This window comes from Oryctolagus cuniculus, chromosome 7 (genome assembly GCF_964237555.1).
Source record: "Oryctolagus cuniculus chromosome 7, mOryCun1.1, whole genome shotgun sequence".
NCBI classification, from domain to species: Eukaryota; Metazoa; Chordata; class Mammalia; order Lagomorpha; family Leporidae; genus Oryctolagus; species Oryctolagus cuniculus.
Window position 1 is genome coordinate 102586104 of NC_091438.1, and position 23689 is coordinate 102609792.

At 36.7% G+C, this 23689-nt stretch overlaps 1 protein-coding gene across 14 annotated transcripts in view; it reads right to left on the reverse strand.

The window, feature by feature from the left end:
* LRRC7 (leucine rich repeat containing 7) overlaps positions 1-23689 on the reverse strand; it is a 586672-nt gene that overhangs the window by 329415 nt on the left and 233568 nt on the right. For all 14 annotated transcript variants that reach the window (XM_051857607.2, XM_051857612.2, XM_051857606.2 and 11 more), the window contains one exon: positions 17834-17951. In XM_051857607.2, coding sequence (XP_051713567.1) covers positions 17834-17951 — 118 coding nt within the window. The remainder of the gene's footprint in view (positions 1-17833; positions 17952-23689) is intronic.

Consider the following 23689-nt stretch of genomic DNA (forward strand, 5'->3'; position numbering starts at 1 on the left):
GAATACAGCACTTAGGAAAAAGAAAACCAAAGAAGTGAATGATCTGTATCTTAAAAACTGTGAAGTATATAAAAAAGAAATTGAAGATGACACAAACAAATGCAAAAAATATCATATTATGGGTAGGAAGAATTAAGATTATTAAATTGTACATGCCACCCAAATGATTACAGATTTAATGGAATACCTAAAAAATCTTTTGGGTATTTTTTACCTAAAATCTAAATTTTTTTTTAATTTTTTTACCTAAAATCTTTTAGGTATTTTTGCTTCCACAAAAGCTGATAGATACACAAATGGTACAGAATAGAGAACCAATAAATAAACCTACGTATCTGTTAATCAATTAAATCGTCAACAAATGTGCCAGAATGTACAGTATGGGAAAAGGACAGGCTCTACAAAAACTGGTACTAGGAAAACTGGATATCCACATGCAAAAGAATGAAGTCAGATCCTTGTTTTAGACACAGAAATCAATTCAAAAACTTATACATTAACCTCACAGAAGAAATAAGTGTAAAGATCCTTAATGCTGGACTTAGCAATAATTTTTTGGGTATGACATCAAAAGCACAGGAACTAAAAACAAATAAATAAGTAGGACTGTATCAAATTTAAAAGTTTCTACGTAGTAAATAATCAATAAAAAAGGGAACCTTTGAAGTGGGAGAAAATATTATAAACCATATATCTGCTAAGGGGATAATATCAAAAAGATACAAGAAATTCATAAATTCAATAACAAAAATAAGACAAAATAAAATGACTAAATTAAAAAAATAGGAAAAAAGGTCAGATGTTGTTGCCACTTAAGCAGCAGCTTAGAATGCCTGTATCTCACAACAAAGCAATGGTTCAAGTCCAAGCTACTCCACTTTCAATGTAGCTCCCTGCTAATGTGCCTGGGAAGCATCCAGGTTCCTGGCTTCTGCTGGTTTTTGCAGCCATTTGGATACTGAACTAGCAGATGGAAGATTTCTCTCTCTCTCTCTCTCTGTTGCTCTTTGTCTTTTTCTGTCTCTGTCTATCTCTTTTACTTTGCCTTCCAAATAAATGAATATTTTGGTTTTTACTCTTACAGTGAACTAAAAAAATTTCCAAGTAACAGTAAAATGAAATGAGTTTTATTGGCATTGTTTTTTATACGCAAATGAAACCTTTTTGATTTATTGTCCTTTCAAAAATAAATATAGACAAAGGACATGTGTAAACATTTTCCCAAAGAACACAAACAAGGTACAAATGGTCAGTAGGCATATGAAAAGGCGCTCAATATCACTAACCATCGGAGTAACACAAATCAAAATTACAATTACAATAAGATTTCAATTCATACTGTTACAGGAAAATAGCGAGGGAGAAATTATTATTACTATTATCTTAATTCTTTGTCTCACATGGAAGAAGAATTTCCAAGTGGACAAACAGAGAGATTTAAAAAGATTTATTAGATTCAAAGACTTCCAGACTTCCAGCAGGCAGGAGGGCTTCCAAGAGAGGAAAAAACCCAAAGGGGCTGGTGGTAGTGGGGTTTTTAAGTACAATTTCAAAGGAAAAACAAACTTGACAATCAGACTGGCATTCAGTTACCAGGTGGGGACAAAATCCATCAAAAGACCTGATTTATAATTCTTCATCCTGTCTGGCCTGCTCATGATAAAACAAAAAACCATCCAGAAGTGTGGGATAGGTAATTTGTTTTCACAATAAGCTGTAAGTTCAGGAAGAGCTCCCTTGCTATTCTCAGGGTAAACTTGTTGATTCTGAAGGAAGAAAGTCAGGCTGTTTGCTCTTGCTAAAGAAACCATTTTGGGGAAGGAAGCAAACATTTTACACCACAAATTCTATTGGGACCACCCTGACTACCTATTAACTCATGTGACTCCTCACAATACCACTTAGGATGGCCAGTATCAAAAAGTCAAAAGATGAGGGGATGGAGAGACTGCCTTGTGGTTCACTGGGTTAAGCCTCTCCTTGATGCCAGCATCCCATATTGGAGTGCTAGTTTGGGTTCTGCCTTCTCTGCTTTAGGTCCAGTGTTCTACTCATGTGTTGGGAAGACAGAGAGGGATGATCCCTGTGCTTAGTCCCTGCTGTTAGTAAAATGGCACAGTCAGACACCATCCTAGGCTCTAGCCCCTGCCACCATTGATGGAAGCCAGGTAACCACATGGCCCATCCACTGGGCCTTACACCTGCCACTTACATGAGAGACCCTGATGGAGTTCCAGGTTCCTGGTTACAGCATAGTCTAGCCCTGGATGTTATGGCCACTTGGGAAGTAAACCAGTTGGTGGAAGATTTCTCTCTCCGTCTTTTCTCTATTACTCTGCTTTTCAAATTAATAAAATAAATCTTCTTTAAACAAGATGACAAGCATGGGTGAGAAAGGAGAACTCCCCCCCATACTCTGGTAAATTTACACAGTCATTATAAACAATGTGAAAGATTTGCAAACAATTAAAAATTAAACTACCATATGGTACTGAAATTCCACTTTTGGATATCTACCCAAAGGAAATAAAATATCTGTCTCAAAGGGATTTCTGCACTTTTATATTTATTGCCACATTACAATAGCCAAGCTCTGGAGCATGGAAATAAAAAAGTAAAACATACATGAATACTGTACTGAGTGAAATAATCTTCACACAAAAAGATAATTTTTGTATCACATCACTGATACAGAAAATCAAAAAAGTCAAACTTACATAAAGAGTAGAAAGATGATTATCAGGCACTTGGTGGGGGTGGTTTTGGAAGGGAATTGAGAAGTAGGTCAAAGGATAAGCCCAGTTCTCCTAACATTCTTCTGAGGGAGGAAATGGGAGGAGTCAGATGGGTTAAGAGGCAGTCAGGTAGTCCTGGTGGAAATTTAGGGTACAAAATGCTTGTTTTCCCCTTTAGTCAGGTCAACAGTATCATCCCCATTCCTTAGGCATTCCCAATTTTCCCATGAGAATAGCAAGGGGGTGGTGATTCCATCCTCCTGAGCTCACAGTTCATTGTAAAAACAAGTTATCCACCCCACCATTCTGCATGGCTTTTTTGTTTTATGAGCAAGCCAGACAGGGCAAATAAAATTTTAAATCAGATCTTTTGATGTTTTTTCCCCCATCTTGTAACTGAATATCAAGCTGATAATTTTTTACTCTTGCCCAAATTGTGCTTAAAAACCTCACTACCACCAGCCCTTTTGGGTTTTGTCTCTCCTGGAGCCCCTCTCCATGCCACTGTGGCTGGAGGTCTCTAATTCAAATAAATCTCACTTTTAAATACTTTAATAAAACAAATTCTGGAGATCTAATATATACTATGGTGACTACAATTATCAAGTATCATATACTTGGAAAAATATCAGATTTAAAAATTTTTTAACACACAAGTTTAATAAAAGTAAATTTGTGTAAGTTCTACCTTCCAATTAAAGAAAATCAAACTTCAACTCGAAAACAAGAACACTAACACTGTCCAAGATATTTAAAATCTTTTTAATTAGGAAATTTCAGGTCTCCAATTAATATCTACATAAAGCAATTCCTTTAAAACCACACTACTGCACAAAACAACATTTGGAGAAGAAGTACTGACTGGAAACAGAGTTCAGATTGTACCAGTTATGGTCTGAACACATGTGTTTCCACCAAATTCATATGTTGGAGCCCTATTGCCTAAGATGATGGTAGTAGGAGGTGGTGCCGTTTGGAGATGATGAAGTTACCAGGACACAGCTATCATGGATAAGATTCATGCTCTTTTAAAAGGCCCCAGAGAGCTGTGCTGCCCTTTCTATCAAGTAAAGACACAGGGAGAAGGGGAAAGGCACCTCCTCTTGCTTCCTTTATAAGGGCATTGAGGGCTTACATTATGTGAGGTGCTGTCTATGCAGACCAGCCCCCACCAGACACATCTGTTGGACCCTTGATCTTGGACTTCTCAGTCTCCAGAATTGTGAGAAATAAATGTTTGTTGTTTTTTTTAATGCCATCTGGTCTTTGTAGTATTTTCTTCAAGAGGCCTGAGCAGAGCAAGACAGAGCCAAAAAACATCTCTAAGTTCAGATAAATGAATCACTGTCATTGTGTAAAATCAGAATCAAAATGGAGTGAGTGTGGCTAAAAGTTAATTGCAGATCTCTTGCTTCTGCACATATTAGCCTTGCTTGCTAACGTCTAAGTGTGTATCTTGTGAAACTATGTGGGCCCAAATTCCCAGGAACTAGGTTGACAGAAATGTGTCCTTCACTGTTATCTTACCACCATATCTTGGATCTGCTATTGGGTTTGTTGTTGTTAACTGTTATCTTACAACCATATTCTGGTTTTCCTCTTTATTGTTCACTGCATACCAGGGGTCCGGTTCGAAATTGTGAGCCCTAGTGGACAGAATACTATAAAAAGCTGTTTAACTCGCTGCTGGGGGCCGTACTCTGGTAAGGAATGTCGGTCCTGATCAGTGGCCAGTCCCGATCGTTTAACTTGCCTCTCATTTTTCTCTCATTTGCTTCTGATTTTCAATAAAATTCATGTGTAATTGTCACTGGTTTTTGTAACATTTTGTCTTAGCTGATGAGTGGATGCAACAACTGAAACAGCCTCCTGGTGTCAGGTCTGGTTATTTGCGGGACTGTAAAGGAGGATGAAGCTGTGCTGCACATTGGGAACCCTGCCAAATGACGGATATTTCGTTAGAACACAGGTAAAATTATAAGAGATTGCCTTGTCTTTCTTAAACCATTGAGTTAAAGAGTGTTTAAAAAGAAAAGGACAATGTGAAACTGCTGGGGATACTAGAGAGCAAAGCTAACGAACCTTAAACTTTACTGAGCTGAAAATCAGCTGTATTGTTGGGGGTAATGAATTGCTAGACTGGGAAAATATGCTTTCAGATATTCATATTTTCAATATTTTCACTTTATGTGCACCACTTTTCATGAACCTTCAGTAGGATATTTGCTACCAAAATGGTAAAGAAACAAACATGGTAACTAGCATCCTGAGTGCCTAAGGTAAGAGAGGTAAAGGGACTCCCAAGTGTTGCAAGAGAACAGCTCATAGCAGTCCTGGAGAGCAAGCCGTGCACCCTGGATCACATCAGAAAGCTCTTAGAGCATATTTCTGCATAATACATAAATGATAGAGCAACAATGTGCTTGAACATATTGATAGGAAATTCATAAAACTTAGGGAGATTCATGGGTTGGGCTGATGAAAAATATACAAAAAGCTAAGCAATAAATAAATAAAGAAAATTATTAAATCTAAAATAAAACATGACAGAAATTCAGAATGAAATGTGGTTCATGTATATCGTCAATGGAATTTATGCTCAGTAATATTTTTGCTGAAGGTTTCTTAGTTATTTTAATATATGTCAGAATATATTTGGAAAAAGCATTTACTTGGAGAACTTTACAATGCATAATAAAATGGGGAATGTACAGTTTAGGAAAAGCTCTTAGAGTATATCTTTTTTTAAAAAAAGATTTATTTATTTATTTGGAAGTCAGAGTTACACAGAGAGAGGAGAGGCAGAGAGAGAGAGAGAGAGAAAGAGGGGGAGAGAGAGAGGTATTCCATCTGATGGTTCACTCCCTAGATGGCTGCAACAGCCAGAGCTGTGCCAATCCGAAGCCAGGAGCCAGGAGCTTCTTCCGGGTCTCCCACATGGGTGCAGAGGCCCAAGGACTTGGGCCATCGTCTACTGCTTTCCCGGGCCACAGCAGAGAGCTGGACAGGAAGTGGAGCAGCTGGGTCTCAAATCAGCACCCATGTAGGATGCCGGTGCTTTAAGCCAGGGCATTAACCCATTGGCCACAGTGCCGGCCCCTAGAGTATATCTTTACCTCCTTGTTCAACTCAAACACAGAAGGTAGTCTAGCATGGTAGTTAAAAGCTCTGGTTGGAAGGGTTATTGAGCCTCGGTTTTGTCACCAAACTAAGCATGCAGTCTTAAGCAGACATTATGCTATTTGAGAGTTATTCACTTCTTGCCTAATTCAAAGGGGTGTTCTGAGTATTTAATGGTATGAAATCATTTCTGGCACTTAGTAAGAGTCCAACAAATAAAGATAAAATTCAACGTGCTTTTGACAGGTAAGATAACTTAATACTTCTCTATGCCACTGTGTAAAATCCCTGAATTATTTCAGTAAATCTGAGGGTGATATATTAGACAATATTATTTTTATTTTATGAATGAAGTATCACACATTAACCAAGATTGAAGTATTTATTCAAATATCTATTGAGTGCTTAAGATTGAAGCATAGGTGGCAGTGCTGTGGCTTAGTAGGCTAATCCTCTGCCTGTGGCTCCAGCATCCCACATGGGTGACAGTTCCTGTCCTGGCTGCTCTACTTCCACCCAGCTCTATGCTAATGACTTGTGTTGCGGCCGGTGTGCTGCGCGGACCTGGGCCATCCTCCACTATACTCCCAGGCCACAGCAGAGAGCTGGAATGGAAGAGGGGCAACCAGGACAGAATCCGGTGCCCCGACCGGGAATAAAACCCGGGGTGCCGGTGCCGCAGGCAGAGGATTAGCCTATTGAGCCGCAGCGCTGGCCTATGATAGAATTCTATAAAGGATGTTCTGGAAAGATAGGAGTATGGGATATAGAATGGAATTCTCTGTTGACAATTTCCTGATTTTCCTGACAATACCTAGGTTAAAGCTAGGAAAACAATGGGAACTCACTAAGTGCTTATATTAACTGGTATGTTATTATGTTTTCACCTCAATGGCTTGAAACAATGAATAAAAATGCTTTTCAAATATGGAATTAATGTGTTTTAAAGACAGAGGCCATGGATTCTAATTATCTATTTGAAGATAAAAAAAAAGGTAACCATCTTGTTCCATACAAACCCAATATAACAAACTGTTTCACAAATGTCAAATTTGTAATTTGTAATTTGATTAGTGTTCTCACAAATGCATAAAATTATTTTTACTTATAAATTTTTACATAAATCAATACAGATGCTATGGATAGTACATATGGATACTTTTGTGTTTTGAATTTCATACATATCAGCCCAAATGGTTGCCTATATGATATAAATATCTTATGGTGGTAAAGTTCTTTTCAAAAAGAAGAATCATAGGATTCTAACAAAATTCAGCCTATTTCAGTAGCATTATAAAGTAAAACACCAAATGTTGTTAAAGTAGTCAAAAATTAGAGTTAATCGGATGACTGGTTCTAAGGACCATAACTGGGCATAATTCTGAGTATTTATGACGTGAACTAATAATGAGTTCTCAAAGGAATGAATTTGACTTAGTCTAAATGAGTTAATTTAAGCAGCATGTCATTCCCTGCCCACTCATGCTTCAACCACAGACATTTTGAGTCACTATTACGTGAAGTAGACTTTTTTAATAATCTAAGTTCATATTTGACTAAAGGAGTTTTTCCTTTATTATCAATCAGTCACTTCATTGAGTGCTCACTATGCTAGTACATTGGTTGATAGGGGCTATTGTGGATGAGGGTCCATTACCAGTCCCATTTAATGGGATACAGAGAGCAGGTTAATCAGCTCAGAAAAGCTATGCAATGATGTTGTGAAAATTGATCAGTTTAGAAGAAAGAGCTCAACATAAATGCAGAAGGGTCAAAAGGTGGAGATTGTTTCTTTCTTCCTTGCACTCAGTCACATAACCAGACTGTAAGTGCCATCTCCCATGGAGTAAGTACTGGTAACACACAGAGACATTATTTTTCATTTTCTGTCCTGATGAATACATTAGAAAGAGTTAAAAGCCCTTGTATTAGGATGAGAAGGTGGCAGGAAAAGAGACTTAGTTTGTGTTGCCATAATTTTCTATTTTGTTGCTTGTTTGTTTGGTTGTTTTTTTGTAACAGAAACAGAGGAAATAAATCCTGTTTATTTTAACACTATAGCCCTAAGAAGAAGTAGATTTTATAGAAAGGGAAGGTTGTCTTTAAAGTGAGGGCAGAGTTAGTGATTTTTAGAATATGTGACATTTAATAGGCAAAAAATGAGTTTTACACTAAATAACTGGTTGAATGCTTTGCCAAACACCAAACATATTCATTGTTTATTGAGAGCAACTGCATAATAACATTTTCTCTGCAACCCACAGAAAGCATACCATAGTAGACTCAACCATAAGTATATCATATATTCACTACCAGAGACTCTGTTCTCTTAATATGATCAAATGCTTAAGGATATTTTTATCATTCAACTGGCTACTCCTATCTTCTTTCTCTAGTATGTATGAGAGAGAAAAACCTCCTCACTTCCTTATAAGCAGAGGATATGATTTATCTTCAGTATTTTGTATGCATTTGGGGGAGGGGGAAGAGGAGGGGGGAAGGGGCATAATATTTGGCAAGTCAGTAAACACATTATAATGCCTTCAATGCTGATTGCCTTTCATTATATCTAACAATAGTGATTATGCCAACTGTGATGCTGTTCAAATGCATTCATGTATAGAAATAAGTTTTAGAAGATGAGAGGAAAAACATCAACTGTAGCAGAATTAAGAAAAGCTTTCAAATTAATTCATTTTCATTAAAGTCCTTAAATTATAGTATCATAGCCTACATAAAACTATGACAAATCAACAATATGACTAGAAATGGGGTCACTGCCTAATTAAACCTTATCAATCATTATCATATCATTCATTTACCATATAAAACAATTTACTCCTTTATGATTATGTATTAACTCTACAAATAGGCATGGACTATTCAAACTGAAATATGAAATACATTTTTATCACTGATACATAAAGTATTTTTACTTTATTACTGAATTAATATAGAATGATGGATAAGAAAAAAACCATTGGCCCAAAAAGAGATGCATTTACTCACAAATTACTACATGTAATAAGGTAATAAAGAGAGTTAAGAAAAGGAGATGATTTTTATGCAGCATAAAGATATATATATATATATAAATTTCTCTCTAGTTAGATAACCACATTTAACAAAACATTGAAATTACTTTAGATAAAACAAGATTAATAGTCATTTCTTATTTTTAGGATAAAGAAGATTATCTCTATCAAACACAGGAAGTTGAACACTCATTTTCCAGTATGTTGCTCTATGGTTTATTAGGTGATTAGAATAGCCAAGTTAGTACATATTTCAGGTACTGATATTTTTATATTCTAAGTATTTAAAAATAATGAAAATGTGGTATTTGTCCCAGAGAAGCTTAAAATATATTGGAAAATAGTGTATAACACCAGCAGAACCCTAGTTTATGCCCAGAAGAGAATGTATATTTTTATCATAAGCAACAAGGAATATTTTGAAAACTGACCATATATGTGGCTACAAGGTATAAAGGAATAAAAGAGAAATCAGTATCATCCAGGCCATGTAGTCTCCAAAATATTTCAATAAAATAATATGATGACTAAAAGGACTCAAGTATAATAAAAACCAAAAGCAACTGAGTAGAACCTATGAAAGTAGATGGAGAATTAGACAATAGCTGCAAAAGCAAAGATGAAAAGTAGAAATTAATGAAATGTAAAATAAAACCAACAAACCAACCAAACACTAGAAGAGACCAAGAAGCCAAAATGGTATTATACGAAAAATTATATAAATAATTCAGTCCCAAGAAGACAAAAACCATATATTTCTCCTGTTCTGTGGTAATGAATATGGTTCCAAAAATGTAATGTAAATGAGAGAAATTGACATTTTGAGAACTGATTATCATTTACAGTCCTTGTATCCACTATTGTGGAACAGTGTTTTTTCCTTCTCACTATTTGTTTAATTCTTTATCTAGTGGAGGGTTAATTGTATAATTATAAAATAAACTGAAAGTAGATCATTGTAAAAATTAGAAGAAAGAATAAGAAAGGAAGGGGGAGGGTAGAGTGGGAAATATCACTATGCTCATAAATCCTTGTATATGAACATGAAATTTGTTCACCTTATATTAAAAAATTATAAAAATAAATAAATAAAATAAAGAAATAAGTAGAGAAAAACTTCTAACAAGGCTAATAAAAAGAATACAAGAGGTACTGCACAATTAAACAATGTTAGAAATACAAATGAGAAAATACAGATATGGCAGAGGCTTACAAAAAATATGACATTGTGGATCATAACTGAAAATAATATTGAAAATATGAGTAAACAAATGGGTTATATACTAAATTAATTGGATTATAATCTATGCAAACATAATTTAAGAAAATATAAAGATTTAAGTTCTAGAAATAAAATGTCATATGTGGCCGGCGCCGCGGCTCACTAGGCTAATCCTCCGCCTTGAGGCACCAGCACACCAGGTTCTAGTCCAAGTCGGGGCGCCGGATTCTGTCCAGGTTGCCCCTCCCAGGCCAGCTCTCTGCTGTGGCCAGGGAATACAGTGGAGGATGGCCCAAGCCCTTGGGCCCTGCACCCGCATGGGAGACCAGGATAAGTACCTGGCTCTTGGCTTCGGATCAGCGCAGTGTGCTGGCCGCAGAGCACCGGCCGCGGTGGCCATTGGAGAGTGAACCAATGGCAAAGGAAGACCTTTCTCTCTGTCTCTCTCTCACTATCCACTCTGCCTGTCAAAAAAAAAAAATGTCATATGTAGATGACATTATTGTATGCATAAAATAAAAAGAATTTAATGGTTATATTTAGGAATATATACTCAGTGCTGTGTCTGAATGTGAGAGTAACATGTGTATATTAGTAATGTTTCTATATAATAAAATCAATAAAATTAGAAGAGGCATTTTAACATTTTAAAAACTTATTATTTTTATTTATTTAAAAGTAATCTAGTTTAATCCCTAAATGCCTAAGATAGATGGGGTTGGGCCAGGCTGAAGTTGGGAGCTAGGAACTCAATTTGCATCTCCCACATGGGTGTCAGGGTTCTAACAGCTTGAGCCATCACCTGCTACCTCACAGGGTGCACATTAGCAGGAAGCTAGATCAGGAGCAGAGCTCAGGTCAAACTGATAGAAAATGACAGCATCCCAAGTAGCATCTTATTTGCTATGCCAAAGTCTGCCCTAATAAAAGTGCTTTTAAAATCATAAAATATATAAAACTGAGGTATTTAATTCTTAAAAAAATCTGCAACACCATATGAAAAAAATAAAAATTTTATTGAAAGAAACAAAATAAGACCTAATATAGGGAAATACCATATTCCTGGACTATAATATTTACTATAGCAAAGATGTCAATTCCTCACAAATTATCTTTAAATTCAAACTAATTTTAAAAGTTTATATAGGTTGTACATCTCCACAAAAATTTCTATGGAAGAAATGATAACCAAGAATAGGAAACTAAATTTGAAAATGAAAAAAAAGACTACTATTTTCAGATATTAAAATTTAATATCAAGCCATCGTAATTAGAAAAAATGTGGCATTGACACAGCAATAGTCAAGTAAGCTGATGGAATGCAACAGAGTTTGGGAAGAGGCTTTTTACAGACAAGAGAGGTAGGGAAACAAATGATGATTAAGTAAATATAACTGGAATAACTATTCATCTATCTGTAGAAAAAGATAAATTTTTATCATACATAGCACAAAAAATAACTTGAAAATGAATTAAAGAGTTAAGACTGAAAAAACACAATGCTTTAGAAAAATTATAGAAAAATCTTTATGATTTTGGCCTAAGGCAGAATTTGTTAAATAATTTACAAAAATGCAAGCTACAAAGAAAAGAAGGATAACATTTGATACATTAAAATTAGAAACTCCTTTATGACAAATATCATACCAATGTATAAAGACAAACTAAGAAGCCAGAAAATAATACTTGTAGCCCACACAACTGAGAATTGAGTAGTGTTCAGATTATATAAATCATCCAAGTCACCAAGAACCTGAAAGACAAATCAAAATAAATAAATAAAAATAAAAAATAATAAGATGATTTATAGGGAGAGGTAGTCTGAATTGAACAATAAAAAATGAAAAAAAATGCCAACTTCATTCATATAATAATATTAAAGCATTAAACTATGGTTCAATTCCATCTGATTGAATGGAATTGAATCTATCTAATAACCCAAAATATGGGCAAGGATATATGGCAGGGGGAAATTTGATACGTTGTGGGTGCAATTAGAATCATATCCATTATCAAGGGTGAATTTCAAAAAGACATTATTTAAGGCAAAGCTTGAAGAATAATATACATAATGTGTTAGTAATGTGTTAGCACTTCATTGACATTTTAAACACATTCACTCAGGAACAAGTGGGAAGCTTTGGAATGAATATTTACAAATTTCTAAAAAAGGTTTTATTTATGCTAAAATGTGAAGTCTATTATTTAATATTAACATGTTAATCTCTGTGGTGGGCACATTGGTGGCTCATTTACTTCATACTTAAAATGTTTAATTGTATCCTTCATAATTGAAACCATTTGAAATTAAAGTCACATAAATTTTAATACAAGCCCAGTGTTTTTATATAGTATTAAGTGTTAGGTAGGAGAATATACAGAGTGTTCCAGTACAAAGGAGGGACTTTTGACTTAATTTTCAAGTGGAGAAGCCACATGGATTTGAACTGAATTCCAAATCATGACTATACTGAATTTCAAATAATTAGTAAGATTAGGCCTGGTTAAAAGAGGTGTGAAAACTGATGTAGGCAAAAGAAAGCAAAGAAACAGAATCATAGAGATGCTACAAAAATATTAAATTTTGAGAAAACTCTTTAGTATCTCTAGATCACACAGTTAAAAGGTGCAAATAGTTCTTGCTGGAAATGGCAGACGGAATGAAATGCAGTTCATGTCAATTCTGGAGACTTCTCATTTTGCATTAGGGAAACTACATTCTGTCCTAGATGAATTCAAATATTTTAGTTGGGGAGTAACACGGTCATATCAGCAACCAAAAAACTGTCAAAAATACTTTCTGGAGGATGGGTTTGGTAATGTGGTGACAATAACAGAAATGAGGTGGCCAACTGGAAGGGTATTGAAGTAGTATTCCAAAGAGACAAAGGAGTAAACTTAGCAATGTAAATGGTGAAAAAGAAACAGAATTGCTTTACATTCATAAAGTATATTCATTAGGATTTGGCAAATGAAAGGATATGGGAGTTAGAAGAGAGATTGGATTTTTACATTGAGTGATTGTGGGGATCATAGTGGCAATAAAAGAGAACCAGATAATGAGGAAAAAGCAAGTTGGGCTGGTTAATGGGTTGGGTTTAGAATACCTTATGTTTGGGTTATCTGTTAGAAATACTGTAGCAATACCCAGCATTCAGTTGGCTACATGGGTGTGAAGCTCAGCAGAGTGGTCCATCCATGCTTGTCATGTAGTGGAAAATTATCCCCACTAACAAGGAGATTAGATATAATATTACTATATGGTAGGTTAGAAATTATTTAAGTGATTAGTCATTATTTATTACAGTTTGTGTCTATCTTTTCCAGCACTCAGTTAAAACATTTAGTGGGTTTCCAATGTAATAGGTGGGGCTCCTTTCCTATGTTGGGTCTCTATTATAAATAAATAATTATTTTTATAAAAAGAATTCTGGATAATGCTTAATTACGTGCCATTTATTGAGCACCTACCATGTATGCAGGATATTGGGCTAATAGCTGCCAACAGAAAAATGAATAAGATAGTCCTTGATTTATTACATTCCAGTCGCATATATAAAATTTATTTTAAAAGTACAAATTTTGGAGCCGATATTTTGGTACAGTGGGTTAAGCCAGTACTTGCAATACTGGCATCCCATATGAGTGCTGGTTCAAGTCCTGGATGCTCCACTTCTGACCCAGCTCCCTGCTAACACACTTGGGACAGCACTGGAAGATGGTTCAAGTTTTTGGGCCTTTGCCACTCATATGGGAGACCTGGATAGAGTTCCTTGTTGTAGCCACTTGGAGAATCACCCAGTGCATTGAAGATCTCTTCCTCTCTGTGTCTCTCCCTCTCTCTGTAATTCTACATTTCAAATAAAATAAATCTTAAAAAGATAATTTCAAAAATTTCAACATAAAAATGTATCAAGAAGAAGCATCAATTATTTCTCTTTGTACAGTGTCAGGAATAAATGATATCTGAAATATATTTTTTAAAGGTAGAAAAGGCTATGTCTGGCTGATGGGATACAGAAGTAGGGAGAAGGGGCTGGCATTGTGGCACAGTGGATTAAGCATCCACTTGTGTTACCAGCCTTCTATGTCAGAGAACTGGTTCAAGCCCTGGCTCACCCACTCCGGATCTGGCTCCCTGCTGAAGTACCCAGGAAAGCAGTGGATAATGGCCCAAATACTTGCAGCCCCTGCCACCTATATGGTAGACCAGAAATGAGTTCCTGGCTCCTGGCTTCAGCATCGCTTACGACCTGGCTGTTGCAGCCATTTGGGGAGTAAACTGGTGGATGGAAGACCTGCCTCTATCTCTTTCTCTGACACTCTCCTTTTCTCTCTGTTGCTCTGCCTTTTAAATAAAATAACATTTTAAGAAAAAGAAGTAGGGAGAAAGGAGTCTTTGGGATGGAGAAAAGTACAGTGCCCAGGGTTACAAAGAACCACCCCAGTGCAACTGGGAATGTCAATCTGGCATAACCTGAAGGTAAAATAGAAGGAAGATGGCTGGCTGACATGTGGTTAAGGATGTAGATGAAAGCTATTCACTCAAACTGTGAAAACATAGTAGCTCACTTATCCTAAGATTTTCATACAAAAAAGTATTTTTGAATAATGCAGAGGAAAAAAATGTCAAATCGGGATGACAAGCAGAAGAATTAGACATCAAAGTAAGGAATATTGGAGGCCACATGGACAACTCAGATCTGATTTAAACTCAGCCTTGGTGTACATTACTTTTATTATGGGATCAGACATCTACTGCAAGCTTGTTTCAGGCATGCCTCTTACTAGATTGACCAGTGTGTGCATGAGTCTCTTTCTCAAAATAATCATTCTAGGTTCTGTCCCTCAATATCAATACTGCTGTGTTCTCTCACGCTGCTCTTTTCCACTGGGGCTTTTCCAACCTTGTCACTTGTGGCGCTGATGCTGCATTTATTTCTGTCTGCTCTTTCTTCACTTGACAGATTCCCAAAGGATGTTTTATGCTACTTAAGTAACTCACTGTCTAGGTCTCTGTCACAGAATTCAGTGACAGCTTTTTTTTATGTATGATTTTCTGAAAGGGCTGATGTGATAAAATTTTTTACTGCTTATATAACTTCCAGCAATGGCTGACAGATCACCATACACATCAGGCCTTTAGGACTGCACTAGTGTTGCTCAGTGGTTCTCCATCTCTTGAATGTCTTTTTGCATAAATAATTCTAGAATATAAGGAATCATGAACATAAGTAAAAGCCTCTATATTAACAGTTGCAAGGACTTCAAAGCATGCTCACAGGCGTACTTCTGTGTTGAAGACTTGTAACTGGGGATTCATTCACTAACAGCAAAAATTCCTTGAATGTAAGAGAGCTACCAAGAATAATTATGTGCTTATAAATTATCATATTTCTCTGGAGTTAATGTGTATACTTGGTGATAAACTATTTTCCGATTCTCTTTAAAAATGAGATGGATTTTTATTTACTGGGATTATTGAGCTAGTCCTACCTAAAAGCCAAGGCATGCGGGATTTGGCCATATGATATTTATTAGATGCTGTAATGTAAAAAAATAGAATTTCATGCATGAATGTATATAAATATATGAGTAGTGGTAATAATTATTAAAGTATAGAAAAACTAATCCATAAAAGTAAATGATGATAGATCCAAAGTCACCTTAAACGGATCTAAGTCTAGTTCCTAATCTAACATCTTCATATGGTTCCTTCAGTATTATCTTTCAGAAAACCCTCCAAGTGGTAAGTCAAACTGATGTAGAAAGATGTTTTTGTTCCTTGTTTATATTCCTACTGTCTCCTACAAATGAAGTGCTACCCTTTATTCAGTTGTTACTGTTTCTTGGAAATATTCTAGTTATAGTCTTTATTTGGTCACTTCCCGAGTAATACAGAGGTCCTAATTAATATTTCTATTCCCTAAGAATTTATAATTGCAATTTATATCACATAATGTTTCACTATATTTATGGGATTCCCTGATTTTTTATGTATATTAAACTTATATCTCCATGGACAATGTCAACTTCTCAATGCCTTTTACAGATTTTAAGAAAATCACTAACAATTCACACTGACACATTTCAATAAGCTTTCCATACTCTAGTGCCCTTAATTCATGAATTCATTCAGTAAATATTAATTGAACTCCTACAATCCATATCATATACAAATAATGTAAATGCATGGTATATCAGTTTCTAATAAACAAATAACAGGAAAGAGGAATAGAACGTGTTTCTGGCATATAAACAACAGTGTCTTAATTTTAAATAGGATGATCCTGGAAGGATTTATTTCGAGTAAATTTGAGCAAAAATCTGAAGGTGACAAGAGAACAAGTAATGTAGTCATATGAGGAGAGGTGTTCTGGCAGAATGAAATAAAAAGACTCCTGAGATATTGTCATCAAATTTCTTAAGGATGTTATATTTACAAGTGACCAAGAGATTTTTCAATTTTCTTTAACAAAACAGATCCTTATCTACCTCCAGTCAAGCCAATCTTACCTAACTTCAAGGGATCCTATCTAGTTCTGGTTATCATTTCCCAGGGAAACCTTCCCTAATCACATAATCTAGATAGCATCTTTCTCATATGTACTTTCTTCACTTTAAATGCATCATCACACACAATTGTTTATTTACGCAACTACAGCTGCTTGTTTAATGTCTAAATCATCCACTACAATGTAAGTTTCATGAGAGCAGGCCTGACCCCTTAGCACTAAGTGTATTGAGGGAAATAACCAAAGCAATGCTCTTTTGCCTACACACACAAACACACACACACAATTTAACCGGTTATCTTAATGATAGAGGGACCGTAGTTTATATCCTCAATAAATATAAACTAGATATAACACTTGGTGACTGATTTTGGCTTTGTACTAGTAAAATGTCCTGATGAAACCATTCAGAAGGAAATGATTAACGCATAAATGATCCTGCAGCAGATTTTCTGAAGAACTGTCACTTCAACAATCACTTAAAGTAAAATACCATCAACATAAATATTAACATCAGCTTCATTATCAACAAAATATCAGATATACAGGTTTGGCCAGAAATATGTAGATATAACTGAATGTCACTTATTTGTGAGTACCAGGCACTAGTCTCGATTTTTGGCATATATCAGTGACCAAAACCGAAAAATCACTGCCGTCATATTTGAATTCTGGGTCAAGAAAAGATACACATTAACCATAGTCATTCATTAGATTATATAATTTTGTAGACAGTTAAAGCTAGGAGAAAATAGAACCCAGGAAAAAGGACTGAGTCTCATTTCAAATAGGTTGTAAAGGCAGGCCTTGTTGAGCAGGTGGGATTTTGAAAACCTCAGAATTTGTAGAATAAGCACATGAATGGAAATAAGGACTGAGGGACTTAGTCACATTAACAGAGGAGGAGAGAGGCTTTTCTGTCTTTATGAAAGGACTTCAAGAAGCTCTTGGGAAACTGGAATTAAAAGATGAGCTTATTTGGGGGCAAAATTTTTTGACATAAACATGTACATTTTTCATAATATACATTTTCCATTAACTTTTTGAAGAGTCTCATATAATTTAGGATTTAACTGTTCACCAAAATCAATTTACAATTGAAACAAAATCAAAGAGAAAGTCATTTTATATCATTTGCTAAGAAAAAAATTAAAGCTTATTTCCAAAAAAAATTTAAAATATTTAGAGATATAATGAGTACCTTACCATTTTTACTGATGTCGAGTTCTTTAAGATTAACTAAGCTAGCAATAGTGGTTGGTAGATTTGAAAGGTCGTTATCAGGAATACTTAGTTTTCGTAGAGCTTGACAGTTAAACAATTGCTGTAATAGAAAATAATTGTTAATTAGATCACAATTTGGTTAAACCTATTCACAAATAAACTCAGTAACAAAATTCAAACCAATGTCTTTATAACTACGGTAATAAAACACCAGCTATAAAAGCTTCTCTTTCCTCCACATCTGTATTCTCAATTGTTTTCAGAATGATTTCACATCCTGCCCCCATGTTAATGTTTCACAACTGTCTGCTACTCAGATTCAAAATCCAAAGGATTCTACTTTTTTTTCCCACTACTTTTTAAAATATACATTTGGCCTTAGAAAAAACAATTTCATTTATTTTCATTGTATTAAAAGGCAGGGAAACAGAGATCTTCCATCTACTGGTTCACTCTCCAAATGCCCATAACCGCTAGTTCTGGACCAGGCTGAAGCTGGGAGCCAGGAACTCAATCTGTACTTCCCTCGTAAGTGGCAGGGACTGAAGCACATCAGCCATCACCTGCTGCTCCCAGAGCATACATTCTTAGGAAGCTGGATATGAAGTAGAGGAGTCAAGATTCAAACCAGGCACTCTGAAACTGGATGTGGGCATGCCGAGTGGTGTCCTAACTGCTGTGCCAAATGCTTGCCGCATCCCCGTGCTGTTTACTATTGTTCCATTTGCCACTGAATTCTACAATTGCTTTCTCTTTGAAATGACTTTTCTTTGTCCCTTTCTCTTCCTACTTTGTCCCTTTCTTGACAGGCAGAGTGGACAGTGAGAGAGAGAGACAGAGAGAAAGGTCTTCCTCTTTGCCGTTGGTTCACCCTCCAATGGCCGCCGCGGCTGCTGTGCTGCAGCCGGCGCACCGCGCTGATCCGAAGGCAGGAGCCAGGTGCTTCTCCTGGTCTCCCATGGGGTGCAGGGCCCAAGCACTTGGGCCATCCTCCACTGCACTCCCGGGCCACAGCAGAGAGCTGGCCTGGAAGAGGGGCAACCGGGACAGAATCCAGTGCCCCGACGGGGACTAGAACCCAGTGTGCCGGCGCCGCAAGGCAGAGGATTAGCCTAGTGAGCCGCGGCGCCGGCCCTGTCCCTTTCTCTTCCTACTTTTTGTCTACTTTGTCTGTAACCCCATTTGATTTCATAAATTGTAACTTCCATCTTATCATATTGAAAAGGTCTTTACATTGTAAGAATTACCGTGCACTGAAATACAAGAGCTCACATTTCCTTTGTTTTCTTCCTGCACTGCTTGATGAGTTATCTAGTGAGTGAAACATTTAACTTCTGATACTTGGTGGAAGAAGTCCCTAGTGATTGGCTCATTTCTGTCTTCAGTCCAAAGTCATAGGTGGGGAAGAGTCAAGTACTAAAACAATGGTTCTCAAATATGGCTCATAATCATGGTCAGGTATAGGTACTTGCTTAAAATATGGTTTCATGGGCTCTACCCAAGTACATCTGATAAGGTGGTAAAAAAACCTGCCTATTTAATAAGCACACCATTGACCTGGATCTTGATGTCGGTGTTTATAGTGTCACACTTTGAAAAACAATATATTTCACTTTTTAGCTCTGTCCAACTCATCTTGACTACAGTAAAGATATGAAAATCCGGAGTAGATTTTTTTATTCATTTCTGGAAGAATTATCTTAATGAGATCTTTTCTGTTTGACATTTCTAATTCTGTTTGGTTGAATTTCCACAGATGAATTCTCTGGTATCTAGGACTATGAAGTTGGCCCACAGTACTACATTTAACTAACATTTATTCTTACATGTAATTCATTTCATATAGAAAAAAAACAAGGTAGGGCCGGCGCTGTGGCTCACTAGGCTAATCCTCCGCCTTGCGGCACTGGCACACTGGGTTCTAGTCCCGGTTGGGGCGCCGGATTCTGTCCCGGTTGCCCCTCTTCCAGGCCAGCTCTCTGCTGTGGCCCAGGAGTGCAGTGGAGGATGGCCCAAGTGCTTGGGCCCTGCACCCCATGGGAGACCAGGAGAAGCACCTGGCTCCTGCCTTCGGATCAGCACGGTGCGACGGCCGCACAGCGCGCCGGCCGCTGTGGCCATTGGAGGGTGAACCAACGGCAAAAGGAAGACCTTTCTCTCTGTCTCTCTCTCTCACTGTCCACTCTGCCTGTCAAACAAACAAACAAACAAACAAACAAGGTAGGCCAGGGCCGTGGCTCACTAGGCTAATCCTCTGCCTGCGGCGCCGGCACCCCAGGTTCTAGTCCCAGTTGGAGCACTGGATTCTGTCCCGGTTGCTCTTTTCCACTCCAGCTCTCTGCTGTGGCCCGGGAGTGCAGTGGAGGATGACCCAAGTGCTTGGGCCCTGCACCCACATGGGAGACCAAGAGGAAGCACCTGGCTCCTGGCTTCGGATTGGCGCAGCGCAGCGGCCATAGTGGCCATTTTGGGGGTGAACCAACGTAAACAAAGACCTTTCTCTCTATCTCTCTCTCTAACTTTGCCTGTTAAAAAAAAAGAAAAAGAAAAAAACAATGTAGTCCATGGTTATTATTTCTTAACTCATTAGCTTTTTAAAAAAATAGATTGTGATGCCTGCTATTTTGTGCTGTTTGCTCCTTAAGAATGCAATATGAAGTTTCTTACTTTGGGCTAAGCATTTAGGTTCTTCACAAAGATAATTTGCAATGCTTCATTTCATGCTAGAATTAATTTTCATCTTATACAGAAAGGTTCCTATTTCTTTTTATAAACCTCAAAAAAGAGACCTTTGATGGATACTTTAATGAATAGTTTCTACTGTAACTGCTAATTTTCTCTCTAAGGAATAAGACAGCAGTTGTCTACACTTATGGTAAAAGTTAATTTAGATTTATTTCCAGCCTCTATCATTTAGTTGGGACTACTACATTTACATGTATATGCAATATGGACTAAAAATATCTCATGGCTGACTTGGGTATGATTTACCAACTTCTCTTATTACTATAACCATTTTAAATAATGTTCATGCTAATGATTTTCAAAATATGTATCGCTTTTACTCTTTAAATTTGTCTTATCATCTCAAGAAAATTCTCAAAAACTCTTAAGAATCAGTGGAGTATCCAGTATTCTTCCATTTTAAATGAGACAATATCAGGAACAAAAAAATATAGAAGCTCATAAATGCCTTGAAACAGAATCCAAGAATTCTCTGAAATAGAGCTACCCACCTGGCATTTGCAATCAGACTGAGGTGTGTTTAATATCCTTTCACCTATTAATTTACTCGTTGTGCAATTTTGGGCAAGTTGCTTAATATCTCTGAACATGCCAGTATACTTGCAAATAAAATTGGAACCATAAGTTACATTACTTGGAGAGTTGCTGAGAGGCTTAAAAGTTAATTTCTTAAATCCTAAGTCCCATTTTTTTCACATATTAACAACTTTGATATTTAGAATGCATGTTACAATCAAGAGCAAGTTATTTTTAAGAAATATCTTTCTTTTTAAAAGATATTTATTTATTTATTTATTTGAGTCAAGAGTTACAGAGAGGCAGAGGCAGAGACAGCAAGAGAGAGAGGTTTTCCATCTGCTGGTTCACAGCCCAAATAGCTGCAAAGGCTGGAGTCGGGCCAACCTGAAGCCAGGAGCCTAGAGCTTCTTCTGGGTCTCCCATAAGGGTGCAGAGGCCCAAAGACCTGGGCCATCTTCCACTGCTTTCTCAGGCTATAGCAGAGAGCTGAATCAGAAATGGAGCAATCAGGACTTGAACTGGCAACCATATAGGGATGCTGGCACTGTAGGAGGCAGGTTTACCTGTGATGCCACAGCACCAGCCTCAGAAATATCTTTCTATTTCTTACTGCTATTATAATAAAGACCTGCCTTTTTTGAAGATTTATTTTATTTATTTGAAAGAGTTACAGAGAGAGGTAGAGACAGAGAGAAAGGTCTTGCATCCGCTGGTCCACTCCCCAGATGGCCACAATGGCCAGAGCTGAGCCGATCCAAAGCCAGGAGCCAGAAGCTTCTTCCAGGTCTCCCACATGGGCGCAGGGGTCCAAGGACTGGGGCCATCTTCCACTACTTTCCCAGGCAATAGCAGAGAGCTGGATCAGAAGTGGAGCAGCCGGGACTAGAACCGGCATCCAGGGTTTTAACCCACTGCGCCACAGCACCGGCCCCAATGATTTGTCTTATAATCATGTCTTTGGCTTTGATGAAATGGGGTGCTTATGAAAATATAAAACTGTGAACTGCACTTGGCACATAGTAAAGCTTGGTAACTGTTAGCCACTGTTAATATTTATAAACACAGCTATAAAGGCATTCCTTTAAACTCCCTATTTCTTACTTTTCCATATGAGGAGGCTTTTGAAAGCAGCTGTCTCGTATGATTCATCTTGGTATCAACCATTTTCTCCTTTCCATATACCAAAGTGGCTGGCAAAGTAACATAGATAATTAAAGAGAAAATGAAGAGAGTGCTAATTTCCAGCCAAGAATGGTAGCTACTGGCAAGGTAAACATTCTCACTGGAGTCTGAATTTCATAAACAAAGCAGAAAACTTCTTAGGATGAGTCATGATGTTTACAAATTGGCCAAAAAATATGATGGCATTTTAATGGCTCTTTTAGGATTCAAGCTTTGATTGAAAATGAAATGAAGAATGATCAGAAAACAGCTGTAATTCTTGAATATAGGCAAACGTAATAAATATCTAATTAGAGTAAAACTGCTAATGGTCATGGTTATCTTTATTTTAATTTGCTAATGATATTTCACATTTCAAAAATAAAAAAAAATATTTTAAAGCTCAAAATATTTGGGTACTAAAGTGTTCTTTTTCTTCAGCTAAAGGAAGCAGTTTAACTCTGAAGAAATCAGTTGGAGAAGAGTATGCAAGTTAATTTACTTGCTCCAAAGTAAACATTTAGAACTGAAGCACAAACAGGTGTTTTCTGAGAACAGACATAAAAATGAAAGGCTCAAAAGTGGGAAATAAAAATGTATTTGAGGCTAATAATATATATTCTAAAGGTTATTTCTTCATTAATTCATGAATGGAAAACCTCTTATTGACACCTACAAGCTAGATACTATGCTGAGTGCACAGGATACAGTGTAAGACATAGCCTAGAGATTAAGACAACCATGTCTCACATCAGAATGCCTGGTTTCCATGCTCATCTCTGACTCCAAAATCCAGCTTCATATCAATGCAGACCCTGGAGGGAACAATGATGGTTCACATAATTGCAATACCACTACCCACAGGGGAGACCTAAATTGTATTCCTCTCCAAGCTTCAGCTTGGCCCAGCCTCAGTCAATGCAGACGCTGAGGAGAGAATCGATCAATGGGAGCTCTCCCTGCATCTGTCTGTCTCTTTCTGTTCTCTCAAATAAGCTTTAAAAATAAACTAAATAATAAAAAAGGACAGCTTATTTCTCAACAATGAGAATTTAAAAAGGGCTTCCATTAGATGTTGCTTCTAAAGTGCTCAGTATGAGTAACCTCATATTTACAGTTATCTTTTGAGAAAAAAGCAAAATAATGTTTCATACAAAGACAACTGAATTTACCACCAAGAGACTTTCACTAGAGGTGCTGTCATAAGACAAAGTTTATAAAAATAAAAATGATCCCAGAAGAGACATCCTGAGCAGTTAAAAGGAATAAAGTCAAAAATTCTTAAAAAAGAAAAATTGGGTTAAATCTAAAGAAACATTGATAATACAACAAAGATTCATATTTTTAAATCCCTTTGAAGAAAGCTCTTTCTATTGTGTCCTTCTGTTGTACTCATTCCCTTACTTTTCTCTG